A 22,619-nucleotide genomic window follows, 5' to 3' on the forward strand; every position below is an offset into this window, starting at 1 on the left:
AATCACATCCTTGTTAGCTTCATGAATTTTGACAATTCATAATACACATCAAGAAATGTATTCTTGTCTTATTAAATATACAGATAATACAGCAAAACGTCTAAAAGTCTTTATTACTTAGTCACTAATAAGATACTGCAACAAATGTGAAAACACAATTTGAATAAAGAATACATTTATAAGCTTCAGACGATAAAGCATTCCATGCGACTACTGAAATAATTCAATAAATTTAAAGCAACTAAGGCAAGGATAAAAAAACTATAGCCCAACGAGAAAGCAATGTCTAAATATAAGCATACAGCTGGAAATCTTATATTTCAAGTGCAAAATAAAATATACAATTGTAACAAGCACAGTAACAAATACAAAAGTATATACTAAGTTTCATTCTCAGAATTTCCGGGATCCCAGGCTTGATTTTATAAATGCAGAAACTAACCATCGAGCAAAGGTTTTCATAAATCCTCTCAAAATCTCTAAAAAATGTCAGAGCACCCGTGGAAACAGAGGCAAATAAAATTATAAACTGAAGGCTATCATTCAAGGGGTCCGTTTTGCAGTTTCATCTAAAAATGCACATTTTTTCATTCATATAACTTTCTCAAATGTCTATTTACTATAATTTACTACAAGGCTCCTCTCTGGCCTTCAGTTACAAGTTCGGGTATCCGAGATTCTTCAAAGAAAAAATCTGCCTTGTATGTAAAATGGTGCAATGCAGCAATGGCTAAACCGACAAGGTCATTTTTCTAGAGAACAAAAACCTCCAATCTGAAGTTTATTGAGAGAAACACAGCAGCTTACAAGGAAGACCCCCTTGAATCAAGGTCCCTTACCTTGTGACTGCTCTGAGAGGCCTTAAGTCACAACTCAACTTTCATAAATTGCTACCAAAAAATTAGGGTGTGGCATATTAGCAATCTCAAGGTCACGCTTTAAAAACCGAATCCGAATTAGTCAAATTCTTAAAAATAAAGCAGACAGCTCTCCAGGTCTGTCCCGGTAAACAATGTAGGCTGAGGTTTCCCCAAAAATAAAGAAAAAAAGGAAGAAAGTTGATAGCTCATACCTCGAAGCATTGCTGTGGAGCGAACTGTCCTCCTCTTGGCTTTTGTCCTTATTTCTCATCATCTTTTAATTCTTAAATATTAAGGGGAAGGGGGAATCTGTGTTTGCTTTGAAGTCCTGTGCCCAGGTATTTACTGTCAAAAGTTGAAAGAAAGGTAAGGTCCCAGCTTCTAGCGATGATTTTTATTATTAGGAACGAAGTCCTGGCAATGTAACGATATTGTTATAATACAACAATGGTAAGCACCTCAAAAAACCCAACATATTACTAATTTTCCTTTAAAAAAAAAGGATAAACCAAGCAGGGATAATCATCACTATCAATAAGGAAAGTTTCTCAAAGTAACACACTGGATACAAATAACAATCTCTATATTATTGCGTCATCCAGTAATTTTTTCTATTCACGAAAAATAAAGCTAACTTAAACATATAAATCTTTCAAATGATCACGATTGTGCATGGACTTACCTGATCCATGTAGTAGGTCCAAAGCCAGAGTCCTAGCTAGCAAGAAAAAAATAGATCCCAAATGATCAAAAATAAAAACAAATTTCTCCGTTAAAAACCAAAAAAAAACACCAAAAATAAATAAAAAGACTCAAGTGTGTTCAGCGGCCAAAAAAACAAAGCAACAATTAATACTAAAACGGGTCCGGAAGATAAAAAAAACCTCATTAGGAGAGCGTACAAAAATGGAGGTGCGCCATGGCTTCTAAGCTGGGAAAAAACAACGACCTGGGCTCTCAGCACGGCTGCTGCTTTCCAACAAGGCTCGCAAAGCAAGCTCCTAAAAGCTGCTTTTCTCCCCAAAAAAAGGCTCGAATCGACCCCAGGAAGTCGCTAGGAGAGGCAGGGGGCTGCGGGGGCCCCCTGAGGCTGCCTGAAAGTTAGGGAAAGTTGCGTAAAGTGAGGGGAAGGCAGGCAGCTGAGCGCGCGCTCTCTAAGGCACCGCCGCCATCTAGAGCCTCCTTCCCAGCTCTGAGCTCTGCCTTTGATTGACACTCTCTACATTTACCCCACAACTCAGGTGATGTACCATAGACCCACCCCTTCATCTCAACCAAAAAAAAAAAAGATCCTCCATCCCAGGAAGCTTGAGGACCCCCACCCCCACACCTCCCTGCCCCTCCAGACCACCCCATCAGAGGGAGGGGGGAGGGTTTCTTAACCCCCTCTGGCACCAGCACCCTTTTTAAGCCAGAGACAAATGTAATTTGTTCCTTTTGTCTAAAGATCTGCTAAATATTACAGTCCTTGAGCTAAAATAACTTCCTCTCTGGACAGGAAGTAGTGTTTTATCAAGCCATTTTGAAAAAGGGATAATTCTTGGGGAATGGAAAGCCCAGTTAAATACTAATCTTTTAAAAATATGACCCCCCATGGGTAAAAATGGTCCCCGAATGAAAGCAAAAGCTGCATTTCGGAAATTAAATTCCAATCTTGCCTTCCTTATGAAAGCCTGAAAATTAATGGAAGGCTAATTTTATGGGGGGATTTTCCATCCCAAATGGAAAGGGGGGAGGGGGACAACTCAATAGCGCCTCCCTGGTGTTCACTTGCATTAGCGCAAAAATGGGCACAACTGGTTTTAACTCAAGAAATCTCGATTTTTCTTCCTTCACAAAATACCTTAACCCATTACAAAGCTTTGCAAAAATATAAATCATAAACAGTGAATTTACTTTCCACAGATTCAGGCAAAACAATTATTCCAATGCAGGTATATGGAAGCATCATGATCATCTTTTAAATACCAGCCAGACTCCCATTTCAAAACCGACACAACATACATATATACCCAAGACATCTTTCATATGTCAAGCTGTAAGTACATATTCACCTCAATAATGGCCAATTAATAGATAGTAAGATCTGATGGTGACTTATATTTCACAAGGCAAGTTCTAAATATCGAAACTGTAACATCTATAAAGTCGTTATTATCGAGGGGGGGGAAGCCACACATACAAATTAATTCACTTTTTTTTTCTCCCAACAAACACACTCCACAAAAGTATTTAGACATCCAAAGCAAATCAAACAAATCAACGTTTCTTATTCAACACCATAATCTTCCAGAACTCTAACCTTCCAAGACACATTTTAGAGTAAAACCGAACAAAAGCAATAATGTTGCAGCCAGGGAAATGTATCCATAACCGAAACCCAGTTTCAATTCTATACTTCCTACCCAAGAATTGTGTATCAAAATCAAAATTCTACTTTTGATTTAAACAGACTAAAGAGACTCAAAGAGAATCCTTCCAAGCACTCAACACAGTTCATGCACTCAACACAATGGTATTTGGCATTAATACTAAAAGCAAAATTGTTTACCACCAACCCCCCCAAATGTATTCAAGTTCAACTTCTCTTTGTTCCTTCTAAAATGGAAAATAAAATTCACTTGCCTATGAAAAGTCTACCATACCTTTCGTAAGTTACTAAAACAGATACTAGTTGATCTGCAAGAAATAAAATTCCAGTTTTCACCTGGAATTCAAACAAGTAATGACATGATACAATTCCTCTAGTATAACTCCAAATGGTATAGAGTAAGGGGAAAATGCCCTAATAATCCTATTTCACATATACATGAAATTATTGTCACCAAAATTATTTTGTCCTACAAACACATCTCAATAAATTAAAAAACCTTTTAATAATTATTAACTGTAAAAATAGGACAGATCAACTCAATTTAAATGTTCTGAGTATTATGTATTTTAAGATTATTTTATGCTTAACATTTAAAACACCGTTCAAAGGGATCTTTTCCATCAATACAAAACTCAAATACTAGAACCATTGTCAATTGTGAGGCAAAAGCTTATTTTGTTTGAAACTTTCATTAATGTATCATGGCAAATTAAAGATTCTATTATTATTCATTGATTTTTGGTAGTGTTTCACAAAGCAGCACCTTAACCAAGCAATCCTATTTGAAGCAAATAAATTTCCACACCTTTGTGAAAAAAAAAAGACATCTTAATCAACCAAGTAAAACATTTCCAGCACACCATTTTCATTTCACCAGTTTTATTCAGTCAACTTTACTGCCAGGCAACCATCAAGGTGAAAATATTAAGGCGATAACTTAGTAGTTAATAAAACTTGAGCTTGAAAAAAAAAAGCCAAAACTGAGAAACTTTGAAGTATTAGAAATTTTATTCAAGTTAACATTCCACAAGGTCGTACTCATACAAGTCAAACTACAAAATATTCCAGGTATACAGACTATCATCTGTGAAAATTTATCATCATCTCCAAATGTCAAAAATGTACTTGTTTTAATGATACAGTCTTTAGAAAATCAAATGAACTGTCCACTGGTAAGAAACCTATGTCTTCATTCATTTCATGAGCTCCATGTAAAAAGAACCCTGTCTGGGTTGCATATTATCACAGCACTCGTTTTAATCCATTTTCCTCAATCCCCCACAGTAGGCTGCCATCTTGATTTCTCAGTGGTAGGGTCCATTTGAGACTCTTCAAGCTGACTGGGTGCTTGATGAAAACATTAAAAGAAAAAATGCTGTTGGAATACCAATCATCTTATTTCTGCAAACAGAACATCCACCCACCTTGAAGATACCCTTACCCTACACAACATTTTAATTATGTAACAGCTTTAAAATATAGAACTTTATGACATAAAAGTGGTACATGTACCCCACACAATTTTCCAGTTGTGTGTAGGCCACAGTTACCAAGTTCTGCTGTCACTGATCCATGTGTAACCATACAAAAATGACAGGCAAGAGATGAAATGTAGTAATCCAGTTAGATATCTGTATACGGACTCCATAAGTAAAATCAAACAAAAATTTTAAATCAAACAAAACTAAACTATATATATGTTCCAAATCTGTAATCTTAAATTTCCCATGCTTCTTCAAATAGAGCTAATCATGGGACCTTGTCTTAAAGGGTAGAATTATGAATGGTTTTCCCCACCCAAAAGAAAGAGATTCCTTCTGCTTCAGTAACTACTGACAAACATAGCTCCCACAATCTCTAGCTACTTGTGGAAAAGTGTGGAAATATAAGTACTTATTTTTTAAAAAAACACAATAAAACAAAATTATCTGCCTGCTTTGATGTTTGTCATTGAGAATCACCAAATTTCAAATAGTAATAAACATTAGTAAAATAACAAATTTTTCTCATAGAAAAACAAAGCCACCACTTTAATATTATGAATTCAATGGATTAAAAAAAAAAGCCAGATTTTTACCACTGATAGACACACCATGAAATTAAGTGTTGACACTGGTCTTATATGTTAAGTTTTGCATTCCTCAAACTAAATTCATAGAAAAATCTAAGTCAGTACTACTGATAAGGTCGTATTTGCTTATTGAGCAATTTCCTTGCAGTCTAAGAAGTTAAAAATTGGGGTCTATCTATAACATGGAAGTATTTAATTAAATTATTTAGGTAACCAGGGCTGGAGCGATAGTACAGAGGGTAGGGCATTTGCCTTGCATGCAGTCAACTGAGATTCAATCCCCAGGATCCTGAATGGGCCCCAAGCACCACCAGGAGTAATTCCTGAGTGCAGAAAGCCAGGAGTAACCCCCGAGCATCGTCAGGTGTGAATCAAAATGCTTAAGAAAAAGAAATAAAAAAAGAAAAATAAAGGAAAGAAATTATTTAGGTAACCAAAAGACCCCAGCTTTTATCTTTAGTTGAAAATAAGTCACAATATTGGCAATTAAATTTAAATGCCAAAATATTTTCCTTTGTGTTTGCCAATTTTTATTCAGCCTATAAAGGAAAATCAAGTAACTCATACATTTCACATCATCAGTAAAATATCTTCCATCTTGCAAATGTATTAGTAATCAATTTCCCTTCAATCACGAATGCTAGATGACCAAGCGCTAAATGTAGGTATGGGATGTAAATATGATGATGAACAATGAAACCTATGTATTGACATCCGGTTACATCAACGGTGATAGTTCAATTCATAATCAACTCAGTGGTTTATAATCTTCCAACACAGGAACAAGAGGTAAAACTTATCCAGTATATTTTATAATATTTCTTCTTAAAACCACTGGTTATTTTTTAAAAATGCAAAAGAGCCTTAATTTATATTAGAAATATTCTATTAGAATCATTCTAAAGTTAATAAAATGTACAAGGGGCAAAACAGGATCAGAAATACATGCTGATTGGTCAATACATATTGACATACACTGTCAATATATGTAAGATGGTATTTACAATGAAACATGAAAGCAAGTAACTATGACACTGTAAAGCCATAACCAATCCATGCTAAATCTATAATTCTAAGTGAATTAAAGACTAAGTGAAAATTTTGTTAATAAGCAAATGTAGCCAGTCAAGCATCTAAAGACTGGGGAGGGATTTATGAGTGATACATTTTTTATTATAAAACTGCATTCTTATAAAATTAAAAAAAAAGCACAAGGCCATTGTGAGCCTGAATGTTTTCTTGTTAACAAAATCTACAATCCTTCACTTCACCTATGAAACAAATAATAGCAGTACCTACCTCATGGGGCAGTAGTGAGGATTAATATAGAAAATGTACATTTACATGGCATAGAGGAAGACCTCAGTAAGTATCAGCTGCTTTCCCTCAATAATCTCAATAGCCAAAGAACTTGAAGACCTATAAAATAACCTTACTATAACAAATAATTTATGTTCCAAGATATCTCTGAAGAATTCATAGAATCAGAAGGTCAATTAAGAGACCATTTCTGCTCTAAAACACAATATAATCTATATTAAAATAAGTACACGTGAGCGTGTTTAGGCTATCAGAGCCTAAATGATAACTCTAGTTTCTCTCTAGTAATTGCTGGGGGGTGAGGAGGGGAATGTGAGAGGGGGTCACATCATGCAGTGCTCAGGGATTAGTCCTGGCTTTCAGGAATTATTCTTGGTGTGATTCGAGGAACCATACAGGATGCCAGAGATGGAACCAGCATCGGCAGTAAGCAAGGCAAATGCCCTAACTGCTATACTACCGCTTCGGGCCACACTCATCATTATAAACTAAAGTAGATCAGAAGATGAAGATTTAATCTAGAATTCCATCAAATAGACAGGATATTTTGTTTATATCATGTTCATAATACAAAATGTTAGAAGATTTCCATCGCGATATTTATTCACATGTCTTAAAAGTAAATCTGCTTGTTCTGAAACAATTCCACAAGCAAACGTAAAGATTATAGAAGGTAGTAAGTAACAACTCTTCAAATCCCCAAATATCTACACCCAAAAGCTCTGGAAACAATAGACTGTAGCACACCAGGCTTCTCTAAAATTCTAATTCCGTAAACCCACTAAAGAACATGGGACATTTTAAGACCAAGTAATTTGTCAGCTGAAAGCAAGAGTGAGAGATTTGGTTGAGTGATTTGGTTGAGGTTTAACAGGGGTAAACTTTGTATCTTAACTTCCCAGCAAACTCATTTTCTAACAGCAACAAATAAATCTGGGAAAGCAAAATTTCATGATTACTATTTCAAAAATAGGTGCTTTTAGTGCTACAATTTTGGAATTAACATAATCTATATTATTTTTAAATATTTATTGCAAAATCAAAGAATTACAATCCAGAACAGAAGCTTATGTGGCCCTTAATGTATTAAGATTTTTAGTGCTTACCAATTTTCATCTTTAAATTTTAAAATATTTACTTGTGAGAATTCAAGTGTTTCTCTTAGGACCAAACAGAACTTGAATGCTCAAAACAATTACAAAATATCAAACTTGAATTCTAAGTAAGTTAGACATAAAAATCTAATAACCAAGCTAAAACGCAATCTCAACTAGAGGAGCCCTATGCTGTGCATATGAGAGGTTGGATCCCAATGTAGCTCTGAAAACAGAGCCAGAAGCAGTCCCCAATAAACATACAAAAACTGTACAATGACTTGAAAAAGTTACTTATCACTATGGGAATAAGATCAATTACAGTAATTAAGAAAAAGAATTATTAAGGTTTTAAAAGTAAATCTCATTTCCCCTATTAGGTGAAAACTTGACTAGAGGTGTTTAAAAAGTAAAAACTTGTCGTTTATCCATAACTTTTACTACATTTTAACTATAGTCATACGAAAAAGTTAATATTTAAAGCATATCATATTTTGCTAGTGAATTTTAATTAACCTGGAACAATAGTTAATCAACAAATAGTGAACACCCACGATGCACCAGGAAATCTCTATGAAAGATGGAGTCAATTTTTGCATTACATTTCATCTCTGCACTCTCAATCCCATGTAAAAATAATTTTATGCTGAGCAGGCCAGAGTAGCCATTTATACATCATAAGTTTTAGTAAGTAGAATTAAAAATTAACAGGATTCCCAACTGTAATTTTAAAATAATTCTTATAAAACAGCACGTAATCATAACTAAAAAGAAAGAAAAATTCAGTCAAAAATAAGACCGTTTGAAAATCCAGCCAAACCCATTTCTTGAGTATTAGCGCTAGCTCTTCCCAACCACTTTCCTCTAGCTGGGAATTAGAAAAACTATTCCATTTCAAGAATCCCAAATTCAAAGCAAAATTCAAATATGCAGAACTTTTTGTTGGGCTTTCAAACTGAAGTTAAGTTTGCCATTATCTAATTAGAATTACAAGACTAAACCCAATAAAGTATGTTCTAGTTCTGTAAGAGAATCTTAAAAGCTTTAGTTCTACACAGGCAATGGTAATCCTGACTAAAAGGAATGGACCTAGGCAAGAATAAGTGAGCTTTCTAAACAGGATTAAGACTAAGTATTTTCATTTTGGAGGCCATTAGCTACAAACTATTCTCAATTCCACAGCTGTAAAAGGAAAGGAGACAGATAAAATGGAAGAGAATAGTTGTGTTTCAATAAAACATTATTTACAAAGATGGGGAAAATATGCCAACAACACTCAAAACTGAGATGAAGTGTTAGAAACATTAAAATCTGGATTGGGGGAGGGGAGACAGGAGGTCCACCCAGGTCAGGGCTTATTCTTAGAGGGTTTGGGAGATTATATGGGGTATCAAGGATTGAACCCAGATTAGCTGCGTGCAAGGCAAGCACCCATCCCCGTACTATCACTTCAGTCCCAAATATGTGAATTTCTTTGCATTTAACTTTGCCTGAGTTTCAGTGTGAAAAACTGAAAATATGAGTAAATAAGCAAAAATTCACTCAGGTATAACCAGGTTGACTTATTTCTGCTTTGAATTTCACAAAATACCATTTTCTCTCTGGTCACATGATCTAATTAGGGTGTAGGTTATGCTCAGGTTGGGGGAGCAGAGCAGCAAAGCTCCAATCCTTGCTCAGAGAACCACATGGTGCCAGCCATCAAACCTGGGCATCCCACATGTGCACAACATATGCCCCAAATCCTTTGGGCTCTCTCCCTAAACAACCCCTCTACTTTTTCACAATTCTAATTACTCAAAATTTCCAGTCATACTCAAAAATAAAAAATTTATTAAACATGAAAATTGAGTAAAACTTACAAAGTGCTTCCACCAACACCAATCAGGTTGTACGGGCCCTTTAAGAATTCAGGTTCCACATCTCTGTAGAAAGCAAAAAAAAAAAAAATTATGAACAGATTATTAAAAATGCCATGATTTATTTGGAAACTATGACACTTATTGTAGTTTATAAGGATTACTCATCAAACCACCATGAGACATGCATATTTATGAGCTATGACCATAGTCCAAAGCAGAAAATAAAAGACAGTGAAACAAAATTGTTCTTAAATCTGATCTTAAAGAATTCTTAATCTGGCTAGAGATGAGATGTATCTATACAAAAACACATAAGGACCACACCCCCTCAAAAAAAAAAAAAAACAGGTCCTGAGAGATTTAACAGTGGGTAGGATGCCTGCTTTGCATGTAGCTGACCTAAATTATATTCCTGTTTGCCCAAGTTCACCAGTATCCCTGAATGCAAAGCCAAGGATAAGTCCGAAGCAGTGCTAGTTGTAGCCCCAAAATGACAAAACAAAATTTAAAAACTCATAATGGCTGCTGGAAAGGTTGCCAAAAAGAGCTGAGGACCTATGCAGAAGGGCCAGGTTCCCACTGTAGTGTATGGTCAGCCTTCTGAGCACTGTCAGGCATTTTCCTGAGTAGCATGGGATGTGGTTCAAAAACCAAGCACCGGGCAAAATTTTTCCTAAGCCTCAGTCCTAAGTAACTCCAACAAAATGGATATACATTCTGGGATTCTTACGTGAAATCTACTTGGCAACCAGAACTCAAGGGAACTGTTTAATACAGCAGACAGAACATCAGACAGAATTACATCCTCATCCTTCCACCTAATACACTTTTCTTTTTTTTTTTTTCTTTGCTTTTTGGGTCACACCCAGCAATGCACAGGAGTTACTACTCCTTGTTCATGCACTCAGGAATTACTTCTGGCAGTACTCTGGGGAGCATATGGGATGCTGGGAATCGAACCTGGGTTGGCTGCGTGCAAAGCAAACAACCTACCCACAGTGCTATTGCTCCAACCCCAATTTTTCAGATTTCTAAACCTTCCATCACTGACCTGCAAGGCCATATTTTCAACTCTTCATAACTCATACCATATACCTCAATCAACACCATATTAACAGAAAATGTCAAACTATGGAGGGAGGCAGTTTCCATGCCACACCCTCAAAGAACCATACAAGTGAACCCCATTCCACCACAAACAAGGGCCTTGCCTCCCTACTCTATGATTCCATCAAATCATTTTTATTACTGAATTGATTGACCTACACTCAGCAAAATCCTTCCTAAAATACCTACTTGGTAACAAAAGCAACATGCCCTCACTTATTAGGCTGAAATACCTCTAAAAATTGCACAGGGAAAAGCTTTCGCATTTCAAGCACTGATAGAGTACTGTGCTTTCATTAGTCATTCCTGCTCTGAAACATAATGATCCCAAGGGCATGTATATAGAGGTTCTGAAAAAAGCTCCCTAAAATTTCAATTTAAAGCAAAAAATAATTTTAGGTAATATTAAGCCAACTAAATGCTTCTCACAATTATTAGGTTTCAAGTTTCCAAATTACATAGCAAATTCTGTACTATCTTACCAAATATAAAGTCCGTTTGTAGCTTAAAGGATTGATCATAATCAGTTCAGTAGAGCTCTACTTTACAGTGACCTCCAAGAGTAAATTGTTGGCCCATATTCTCTCTTAAACACGGATCTCACCGGCTTGTCTCGATATTTTGTTGTGTTTTTAAAAATTTTTATTAGTGAGACACCATGCCAACATGGCCGACCCGAGTTCGATTCCTCCGCCCCTCTCGGAGAGGCCGGCAAGCTACCGAGAGTATTCGATATGCCAGACACAGTAACAACAAAGTCTCCAATGGAGATGTTACTGGGCCCGCTCGAGCAAATCGAGTGAGACACCATGAGGTACGATTTTTTTTTTTTTGCTTGCCTACTTCCACTCTGGAAAAGCCTGTGTTCTCTCTCCAAAATGTACTTCTACCCTCACTTCGCTCACCTCCCCTCACACCTTTCTAAAATAAGTTTCTTTTGTTTTTCCTTTTTGGGCCACACCGGTGATACTCAGAGATCTATCCTGGCAGGCTCAGGGGACCAAATTGGGTAATGGAAATCAAACCCAGGTTGCTTGCATGCTATGTAGCAAGCACTCTACCTGCGGTACCGAGTCATCTAAACAAGTTTCAATAAAATCTTTCTTGCTACACCAAAAATAAAAAGTAAAATGCTGAAATACCCTCTTCTCAAATTATTAAATGAAGAAATTTAAAGCTTCCCAAACATAATCTGACATTGAACACAAAGATAAATCTTAAAAGTAATTGGTTTGACCTCAATGGCTACAACTGACTCAAATACTGAAATAACTGCCTAAAGGAAATTCTTCACATGTTGATCTGCTAAAATGCTTACAAAAAAGATACTAATGTGCTTCTGGGTTCCAATCCACCAAACCAGAAATGGATTCAGATCTCAATTTGCACAAATCTAATCACAAATCTTAGTAATAATGTCATCTACAAATCCTGTATCAACTTTTCCAAACCTAAAATAGTTACTTTACCTCCCATTTGAAGGAGGAATATCAAAATCCAATTTCAATTTTGTTCATATTCCTATCTCTAGTATTTTGCAATACTATGAATTCATATTTAATTTGGAAATTTTAAATGTGATGAATAACACTTAGTGTAGCCATTTTGATTGCTGCGCCTTTCAAAATGGCGTTAGACTTTTATTAGCTCATCTGTGCTAATAATCTTGTATATGTGGTTTGTCACCTTCTAATGTCCTTACATTCAAGATTAAATTTGCTATAATACAAATCTACAAAAATTATTGACAAAGTCACAAATTTATAAAACTCTTAGCACAAATCACAAACCAAGTTAAGCCATGTATATAAATAATCTAAACTTAAATCGTTATTATTACATAATACATACTAAAGTTGTAACTGCTTACTTGAGAAATAATATCAAATAGTTTACTTTCAAAAAACAAGAGATATTCAAAATAATTCTAGCTATGTACATACAGAAACCAAAATTTACTATAAAAACTGTGCAATAAGAATGTTATTAAACAATCAATCAAGTCACACATATTTTTCATTTAAAAAGTTCAGAAAATCTTTGAATTTAAATTTTTAACGTTAATTATATCAGAAATAACAGCCAATTTGAAAATTTTAAGTCTGTAGTAAATCATTCCACCTGAAAAGGCAAAGAGTGTTTTTATATTTTAAAAACATTTAAGCAAATTAAATATCACACCGGGCACATAAACTATAAACATTGTTATACAATTCCAATAGAGAAAATGTTACATTAAATATGCTGTCTTAAGTACCTGCAATGATTTTTTTCTAAATTTCAAAAATAAAAATGCTTTTGAGGCAGCACCCTAAATATTAAACGCAAATAATATCAAAACAATGTTATTCCTGTACTGCTTTTATTCGGGTTATTAGCCTCCATGTAGTATCTGACCTGGAGTGCATAAAAATAGAAGTCAGGTACATCAGAGTCTTGATAATATGCCAAAATTTCCCAATGACATGTATGATGCACAATGCAGTAGCATACAAATTAGTCTCTATAGTTTGTGCAGAGAGAAATAAGATGCAAATTGCTATGGATTTTTCTACAACCAAAGATATGAGAAAGGAAACTTACGAATGTATTATATACTTAAGGCGACTAAACTCTATAGTAAATGAGTATCAAGACTCCAGCGTGGCGAGTTGACATTAGAAACTGGGTCTTCTGCAGGCTACATGAGTTCTCTTCACTCCATCACACACTTCCCATTAATGCACAAGATGGAGATAGCCCCAAATTATCATTTTCCCCTTTTGCTTCAACAAAGAATAAAATCTTGAAGCAGGAAAGCAAATTTATTGTCCAATCTAAATTTTTTAGTAATTGAGAAACAATTCAGAGGACAGTCAACTTAACCTGAAAGAAAAATCCATATTCAAAAATAATGTAACCTGGATGTGAATCCAGGCTCATGAAAAACTTGCAATAATGGGAGCAGCCTCCTTCATGTCTATGGAACACCAGATAATTATTAAAATTATTAATATAATCCCACTCAACCATCAACCTGATCATGTCTTTAATGATTCTTAAATTGGCTCGCAATTTCAATAACATTTTATCTACAAAATGCTGCCCCTTCTACAGGCTTGGCACATGAACTGAATCGCCAAATAGTAAAAACATAAACAGGCACTATCATACAAGTCTACGTGCACGAGGATTTCTTTAAAATTCACTGTGATCCTTTTTCTTGCTGCTGATATATAATAATTCAATAGTGATTTAATTTTGAAGGTACCAGGTCATTTACAACTTAATTATGATACCAGAATAAAAATCATTTTAACATTTCTGGCCTCCTTCAAGCCATTTATTATATGGTTTAAATTACACCTTTGGTGGGCCGTAATAATTTTATTGCCTATTTGTACTTAAGCTTATGCTATGCTTCACATGTTTGTATTTTAAGCGGCTGAATTCTGCATTTTTACCCGTGTCCAAACACATCTGAATCCCAATCTAGCAGTCTATTATTTCGCATCCGTGTTAAAGCGGCTTAGGCTGAAAGATATTTTCATGTGCTGTATATATCATTATGCCTCAAACCAGTATTAAGGTCTAATAATTTTCTTTTGCAAACTATAAAGACAAATTTGATGGACTGAAAAGGAACTGAGAAGGAAAAAGTTACCTAACAGCAATGGCAGAGAAAGTACTTGCCTTTATCATAAACTAAGATTAAAAAACAAATCTAATAGCAATAACAGATAGATGACTTTATCTTCCAAACATTTTATACAGATAAACTTGTCCTTTTAAGAACTTGATTGGCTATTAGGTATCCTAAGAATTTTAAGGTAAGTTTTTTTTTTGGTTTTTTTTTAACATATTTCCTCTGGTCCATTCCATATTATAACCTGTCATTCATTTCCAGATTTACAGTTAACCCACCAATAAAGACTATTTCCAAAATACTGGTACCTTTTTTTCATTCACACCTAGTGATCAAAACGTATAAACACTGAAAGTTATTTCTACATTTTATGACTAAGAAATATAGGAATCCATTTTCTACCTTGTGAAAACTCAGAAATAGACAAAATATTTTAAACTCACTAATACCTACAATGTGAAAGGCCTATTTTTTAAAATATAGTTCATATAAGAATCCTAGTATCAACAAAATCAAAATTCTAGGCCATTTCTAAAATGTAACCTGTGCCATAAAAATAGCCAAAAATATATCCATTTCATAATGGAAAGCCATTGTGATGACTCAACTCGACTAGCTCGTCATTCTGAAACGCCATTTTACTGGGAAGTACTGAATGTCTTATTCGTCTGCTATAAATTACATATATCAAATGTTTTAATAGTAATGTGAAAGTGCTTTGATATAAGTAATCAAGCTTAACGGGCTTTTTCTCATTTTTAGAGAAGAAAAATACAGTGACAAAACTTTAGAAGTATTTTTAGAGGTGATTAGATTTTCCTTTCTAAATGTCTGTAGTTATTACATTTCAGATGTTGTATTAACATTTATTAACATTACTTACTTGTTATACAAAATATTTTCACAAAGATTTTCTTTATTTTGAAAGATAAAATTCAGGTCTCAGTCTTCAAAATGGCATACCTTTTGACAAGAAAAAAAATTCCTAATTTATCGATGACATAACCCAGTCATAAAACTATGTATTTTCAACTTTTCATTACATAGAAGAAAAACTGATTATATTTAGCATTTATCAGAAAATCTCATTTTTGATGTTCTGACCTAAATCTATAAATTCTTACCAGAAAAAGCAACACTATCGAGTTCTCCATTTTTCCCCTTAAAACTGCTTGCACAGTATCTGGTAAGCAGTGAGATAAAAAGAGAAAAATGTATCTGTATGTCTTTAGTTGGTCCCAAAATTAAACAAAGGATTAAAGGACCTTCAGTATTTTAAAATATTCAAAATATAGACTAAGTTGTAGTAAGTAGTTTTCATTGTGAGAATTAAAAGATTTGTTAAATTATTCTAGATATTTAGTTTACTCTGAAATTTCATAATCGTTGCTTATAAAAATATACATAATCTAAGAAAATAAACACCTATTAAGCCTATTTTAGTTCAAAAAGAAATTTACCCAGTCTTACCTCAAAAGAGCTGAATTTGTTCAGAAACATCAACCAAATTTATTTTAATCTTGTAAATTCCTTAAAAAAAAAAAAAAGATGTCAATGTTTATGATTTTTAAACATTTCTTGGCCAAAGTTTCAGTATGATGAAACAATGAGTAAATATTCCAAACACATAATCTAGAGACAATTTTGAGATGGCTCATCTGCATAACCTGTACATTTAAGATTGTTGCTGTTATATCTTCATACCTATCAGTCTTTGTTTTCTTCATCTTTTGGTTGCATGGCCAAATACTAGAAATTAATGCATGGGGGTTGAAAATATAGAAAACTCTGATCTCTTAGCAAATATTATTTTTCTTTAATATTAAGCAACACTAAAGTTCAGCCATTTTTAAAGACAGAAAATCATTTAAAAATTCCCTTTACCATCCATAAATACCTTTCAGAATTATGAGCAATTAGAATTCAGCTCCTCCAGGAGAAATTAGTGAAGCTAAAATGGCCACTGGTTAAAATCTTAAACCACAGTTATTCGATCTCACCAAGTGGTACATTAGTTTTGTCTTTTAAGAAAGTCTAAAATACGTACCATCTCTGACCTTTACCTAATTTTTCAAACCTAGATCCTCAACATTTTTGATTTCTCCAATTTCCCACCTCATTAAAAAAAAATGAGGTTAAACTATCCCTCATATATACATATGAACACACGTATTTTATATTTTAATTCCACCGCCTCAAAGACGACCCTCAGCAACTGGATCTAAAACAGACACTTAGTACCATATCCAGGGCTCAGAAAATTCCAAACTCTATAGTTTTGCAGATCCAAAATGATTTTTAGACACAAGCTGTGCTAAAGGCAAGATGTGCGCAATTGTTAGACCCTGTAGCCCTGCATGAATTTTTTTTGTATATATTTAAAACCTGCGAAAAATACCCTCGTAAATATGGACATCCAGTCCCCTCCTCCTGGATTTTAAGTCCTACCTCCATCTCCCAAATATGTAGTAAGCTTTCTCACGTTAAGATCTGCAACCTTGACCACCAGAGCTACCGCACGGCGAAGGCAAAGAAAACGTAGAGTAGGGAAGGACACAAAAGGTTCTGCGCATTCCCAGTTTCTGAGCCCCGCAGGATTTCAACTTTTCCATTCCCCTCCCCAGCAATGGAGTCGGAGCGCCCGGAGACCCCGCGGGGCTGCGGAGGGTTCCCGAGTCTCGAGCCCAGGGGGGCTGCAGGCTGCGGAGGGGGCGCGATGGCTCGGCACAGCGATTTTTCGTGCATGTAACAAATGCAACAAATATGGCTCCTCTCGCCCTCGCCGACTCCGAGGCTTCCACCCTCCCGGAAAAGTAACTTCACAAAGGAAGAGATCGGGGAGCTACCCCGGGTTGGGTCCAAGTGGGCCCTTGGGGGGAGTTGCGGGGCGCGCGAGCACACACGTAAATTATTTATTTAATAATGATGATGATGAATCGATGGATTGGAACTTCTAAAAAAGTCCAAGGAACTGACCCAAGGACGTCCTCGCCACTCAGGTGTGCTCAGAGCCGAAGATAACGGCTCCCCGTGACCTTTTGCAAGTCTCCCCCCACCAAAAAAAAAAAATTATTTGCTTGTTATTCAAATACCACAATGCTACACACACACACACAGAGACCCCCGAAATCTTGCTCAGGGAAAAAATAAAACTGGCCCCGTGCAAACGTCACTCGTCCAAGCATCGCTGTCCCCAAAACCACCTCCAATGTCCGCCGAGCAGCGGCTCCCCCGAAACTTGCCTTTTTCCACCCAGCCCTCGCCGCCGTCCTCCAGGTCTGAGACCAGCGGCCAGACCCCACCACCGGGACCATTCACCCCCGCTGCAGATCGGCTTTCAAGGAGTTCAATGCCCCCCCTCCCCAAAAAATATTTGGAAAGGGATGGGGGCGGGCCAAAATCAGAAATCCAATTTTCTTCTTTTGTTATTGTTGTTGACAAGGCGGTCGGGGGCTGCCATTGTTCTGCACGAAAACCGACCCTGGGGACGGGACTTTCTCCCACCTGCCCGGGAACGCTCCGCAGAGGGAGAACCTGCACCCGGGGGGCGGGGGCCCTTCAGGTTTGTTTTCCTTTTCTTTCTTTCGCCCCAAATATCTCCATTAAACTCCCCGGGCCGAGGGCGGCCGCGAGCTCCCGCGGTGGCGCCGCCGCCGCCGCCCCTTTCCCGGCGGGAACGAAGCCCGCGGCCAGGCCGCCCCCCGCCCCCGCCGGCCCCGCGCGCCGCCGTCTCCGCACCGGGGTCCCCGCGCCCCCGCCGCCCGCCGCCCGCCCGCGCGCCCGGCGCCCCGCACGGCCCGGCCCGCCGCCCCCTCCTGCTCGAGCGCTCAAGGACATTCCGCCCGGGCCGCCAAGGACAAAGGACAATAAAAGGGGCCGGGGAGCCACTCACCGGGTCCGAGCGCGGCCGCCGGCCCCGCGGGGTCGCCCGGCGCCCGCTCCCGCGCCGGGACCGCCCCGACTCCCGCGCCGCCCGGGCTCCGGGGCCAGCGTCTCGGCGGCCGCCGCGCCGTTGGCGGCGTCGCTGGGCCCAGCCCGGCCCGGCCGCCTCGGCCGCGAGCTCCGGCGCCGCCGTCCGCGCCCGCCTCGCCTCAGCCGGCGGCGCCCCGGCAGCGCCCGGCGAGCCCCCAGGCCGCGGCGGCGCGCCTGACAGCTCGGGCTGCTGCTGCCTCTCCGGCCATCTTGTGCCGAGTGTGTGCCGTCTCCCCGCCGTCTCCTCGCTCGGCTTCGCTCCCTCCTCCTCCTCCCCCCCGCCCCACACACCACACAACATGGCCTCTCCGCTCTGCGGCGCCGGCTGCGGCGGCGGCGGCGGCGGCAGCGGCGGCGGCAGCTCCGCGCCGCGCGGCCGCCCGCTCCCCGCCCCCACCCCGCCTCCCGCCCGCAGCCCCGGCGCCCAGCGCGCAGGCGCGCCGGCGCCCGCCCGCCGCGGCGATTGGCTGCGCGAGCTTCCTGCCAACCCTTCCCTTCACGCACGCTCGCTGGCGGCTTCCTCCCGCCTTGCTGCCGCCCTATTGGCCAAGGCTGGCCCCACCCCCTTCCTCTAGCTCTACGTCCATAGGCCGAACTCGGTGCCTTTCACCTGCCGTAGCTGTTTCTGAGTTTCTAAAGGGGCCCTGGACGGCGATTGGCTGGGGGTTGAACCTTTGGGTTTGGAGCGGGGCTCAGGCTTGGCGCCCCGCAGTGCGGACCCCCTGGTCTGCCTCTGGAGAAAGGGGGCAGGTTTTGGTGCACCTGAATTATTCTGGCTTATGTGCCCTGCACAGAACGCCTTCTGCCCCTGGAAAAAAAGGCCAGGATTCGTTTGTTTCCGAGTTTAGATTTTTGTCTTCTATTTGAAGACGACAGCGATGATTGACAGCGATGACAAGCAAACGAAATGCACGTTCATAGCTGTTGGGCAAGCGCCATGTCTTAACTGTAGGACTGCAAGATTTCTCTTGTGATCATCCAGATTTCCCATAGGGTCATCTCTGGTTGGGTCTCTAGCTCAGTATCCATAAAGATATGCTCTTTGTGGGAAGGTTTCTAAGCTGCCCACTGCCCATTTAAATGAGGCAGGCAGTATACTCATGACCAGTGACTGACCAGTGGCCGTCCAGTGTCAGGAAACTTTCATGAATCTGGTTCATAATCCAGATTGGACCAATTCCACCCTCCAGGGCCGTGTTTGTTAAAGAGGTAGTAGTTTGAAGTCAAAATCTTTCTATCTACCCAGCCCTGCTTGGGAGCATCAGGTCAAACAAGCTTCCATTCAGCCAGTTTTGCTTTATTCTCTGTGCTCTCCTTCCTCCATCAATCTGATAGCAACACCAGCAGAACACAGATGTAACTGAAAACTAAGCTCTGTAAAATAAATAAATAAAGTACGGGGATGGAGAGAGAGGACAGTGGGTAGGATACTTGCCTTCCACACAGCCGACCCAAATCCCAGCATCCCATAAAGTCCCCCAGGCACCGCCAGGAGTAAATCCTGAGCATGATCGGTGTGGCCCAAAAGCTAGCCACAACAACTATGTCAAAACTTAAAATAGGGGCTGGAGCGATAGCACAGCGGGTAAGGCACTTACCTTGCAGGCAGCCAACCCGGGTTGGATTCCCAGCATCCCATATGGTCCCCCGAGCACCGCCAGGAGTGATTCCTGAGTGCATGGCTGGGTGTGACCCAAAAAGCAAAAAAAAAAAAAAAAAGACAAAAACTTAAAATAGATGAGTGCATGGGAGTGGGGGAGGGAGGTGGCTGGATGCCTAATGTGCATGCACCCTGGGTTTAATCCCCAGTGCTGCAAAATAATAATAAAGTAAAATAAAGTGGATGGAAAAGTCTAGAATGCATGTTTTGCACTTAGTTTTAACAGATTTCCTCCTTTCTTTGAAGGGAGGGGTCCTGGGGTTTGATAAGCATCTGGTTAGTTCTCTTGATACCTTGACCTCCTTGTTGCAATCAAAGGAAGTTAAATGCTCCCTGTGGCCTGGGAACTAGTCCTGATCCCTTTAAAAATTATATCCTTGCCCAATAGTTCAAAGGCCTGAATCTCATGCTGTGCACATGAGAGGCCCCACGATTCAATGCCCAACCCCAGAAATAACGTCCCCCACAAGCTCTGCCTGTAGTTATCCCCCAAATACAGTCAAGCACCCCCAGCATTGCATGGCTCAAAAACCTAATGAATTAAGTTAATTAAAACCACCCTTGTTCATTGATGTGGTTTAATATGGCCCCAGTTTCTGAGGGCAGAAATGGAAGCCAAGCGTCCTCCCTGAGAAACCCACGGTTTCCACTCCATAACCCAGCTACTCTCCCTAGCTTCCACTTTGACCTTTAAGAGGACAAACAAAAAAGAATTCTCCTTTCACTGTGAGTAACCATTCCCCACTTAACTTCCCAGAGAGTGTCCTAACACTGCTTAGCTTTGAACTTTGCAGACTTGCAGAGAGGCAGTTTTCTCTGAAGGAGCCCTTCTCTGAACCCCCTTTTCCTCTTCCCTGGTGATGTTTTTTAGTAAATTATCATTCACCCACTGTCCCCACTTCCTACCACAGCCTGAGATCCATCTGTGAGTCTGACTTTGCAGACTCCTCGCCAAGCACTCCTGGGCCAGTACAAGCCCCAACAGGTCTTTCTTAAAAATCTTCAGAGCTGCAAAAACAATGAAATTAGACGCATGCTGGTCATGGTTGTAAGCCCTCATTGTAAGGTAACAGTGAATCAACACCTCTCTGAGGGGCTATTATTAATCCCTATATAGTACTACTAGTAGGAAATTAAAGTTCAAAGGATTTTAAGTTCCCAAGTTCACATGGCTGAAACAACAGACGCAAGATTCAACCCTGAGAACTGGCTCTAGACCTTTTAGCTTTGGGGCCACACCCAGCTCAGGGCTTCCTCCTGGCTCTGTGCACTACCACCACTCCTGGAAGCACTCAGAGAACCATATGTGGTATGAGGGATCAAAATGGGGTCAGCCACCTACTAGGCAAGCTGTACTATTTCTCCCATCCCTTCCAACTTCTTTCTGTCTATAAGACAGAGAGAGGTCCAGTTTGATCTTTTGAGGGGAAGGCACTCTCTCTTCTACTCTCCTGACGTGTTCCAACTTCAATTCAGTCCTTCATCCAATTTTTCTGGTGGAAGTATGGATCACACCCAGCAGTGCTCAGGGGTTACTGGCTCTGCACTCCGGAATCACTCCTGGCATGATTGGGGGACCCTATGGGATGCTGGGAGTCAAACCTGGGTTTGGCCATGTGCAAGGCAAACATCCTACCCACTATACTGTTGCTCTGACCCCAGTTCTCCGTCTATTCAAACATAATTTCTGGGGTTTGGAAAGAGCGCTCAATGGGCAGAATTTTTTTTTTCAAAACACCATGTGGTACAGTTGTTGACCTTACAAATTTTTGTACTTGGGTTTCGGTCATACAATGATCGAGTACCCATCCTTCCACCAGTGCCCATTTTCCACCACCAATGGTCCCAGTAACCCTCCCACCCCTCTCATACCCCCATCCCATCCCACCTCTGTGACAGGGCATTCCCTTTTGTTCTTTCTCTCCTTTTGGATGCTAAGGTTTGCAAAAGAGGCTCAATGGTCAGATTTTGCATGTACAGGTACATCCCTGTCACTATCTGGTCCCCTGACCACTGGACCTCACCGCAACAGAGCTGAGAACTACTAAGTGTGGCCCAAAAGTTGAAAAAGAAAATAAAAGCCAAGACTGGACAGTCAGTACAGTGATTAAAGCACTTGCCTTGCACGTGGCCAACTGAGGTTCAAGCCCCAGCACCACAAACGGTCAGTCCCCTGAGCTCCACCAGGAGTGAGTGATCCCTGAGTACAGAGCCAGGAGTAAGCCCTGAGCACTGCCAGGTATGGCCCCAAAGCCAAAGTAAAACATTATTTAAAACCACCAAACCTGACTCCCTAAACTGGGCCATCTCCTCCTGCTGGCATCTTGGCATGCCACCTGGGAAACACCAAATTCTCTTGTGTACCTCCCTCTGATTACGGGTCTCTGAGTTTCCAAGGGGATGCCCTTCCATGAAGGTCATGCTTGGGTAACTTACAGTAGTTTTCTTCTCCCACCTTATAGCCCAGGCAAAGACCTCTCCAAGGAGGCCCTCCCCTGGCCCCACGGAACCTGGTCCCTAGAGGGCTGATGGCCAAGATTTCTTCTGGTGAATCTGCAACGCATCTCCTCTCTTCCCTGATTAAAACTAGACCAATTCTCTCTCAAATACTACTGAACCTGGCAGGCCACATCCTGTCCCTCCAGAGCCCTTCGGCATGCGTGGTGATTTGCCA

General features: G+C 39.8%; 1 protein-coding gene and 1 long non-coding RNA gene across 3 annotated transcripts in view; both read right to left on the reverse strand.

Annotated features, from left to right (window-relative positions):
• Positions 1-2,123, reverse strand: part of CHD2 (chromodomain helicase DNA binding protein 2) — an 80,195-nt gene extending 78,072 nt beyond the window's left edge. The window contains exons 1-2 of one of the 2 annotated variants that reach the window (XM_056124682.1): positions 1,543-2,088; positions 1,073-1,205 (exon numbers count right to left, since the gene is read on the reverse strand). In XM_056124682.1, the coding sequence (XP_055980657.1) occupies positions 1,073-1,134 (62 nt within the window). In that variant the 5' untranslated portion in view covers positions 1,135-1,205; positions 1,543-2,088. Of the gene's footprint in view, positions 1-1,072; positions 1,206-1,542 lie in introns of both variants that reach the window. The other variant, XM_056124683.1, reaches the window with a different exon arrangement.
• A 2,100-nt stretch (positions 2,124-4,223) lies between these two features.
• On the reverse strand, positions 4,224-18,667 carry LOC130032985 (uncharacterized). Its single transcript, XR_008793891.1, has 5 exons — positions 18,206-18,667; positions 15,784-15,843; positions 15,197-15,276; positions 9,582-9,644; positions 4,224-4,581 (listed from the first exon to the last, which is right to left on the reverse strand). It is a non-coding gene; the product is annotated as an uncharacterized LOC130032985 (long non-coding RNA).
• Positions 18,668-22,619: the final 3,952 nt, after the last annotated feature.

This window comes from Sorex fumeus, unplaced genomic scaffold (assembly GCF_029834395.1).
Source record: "Sorex fumeus unplaced genomic scaffold, SorFum_2.1 ptg000051l, whole genome shotgun sequence".
NCBI lineage: Eukaryota > Metazoa > Chordata > Mammalia > Eulipotyphla > Soricidae > Sorex > Sorex fumeus.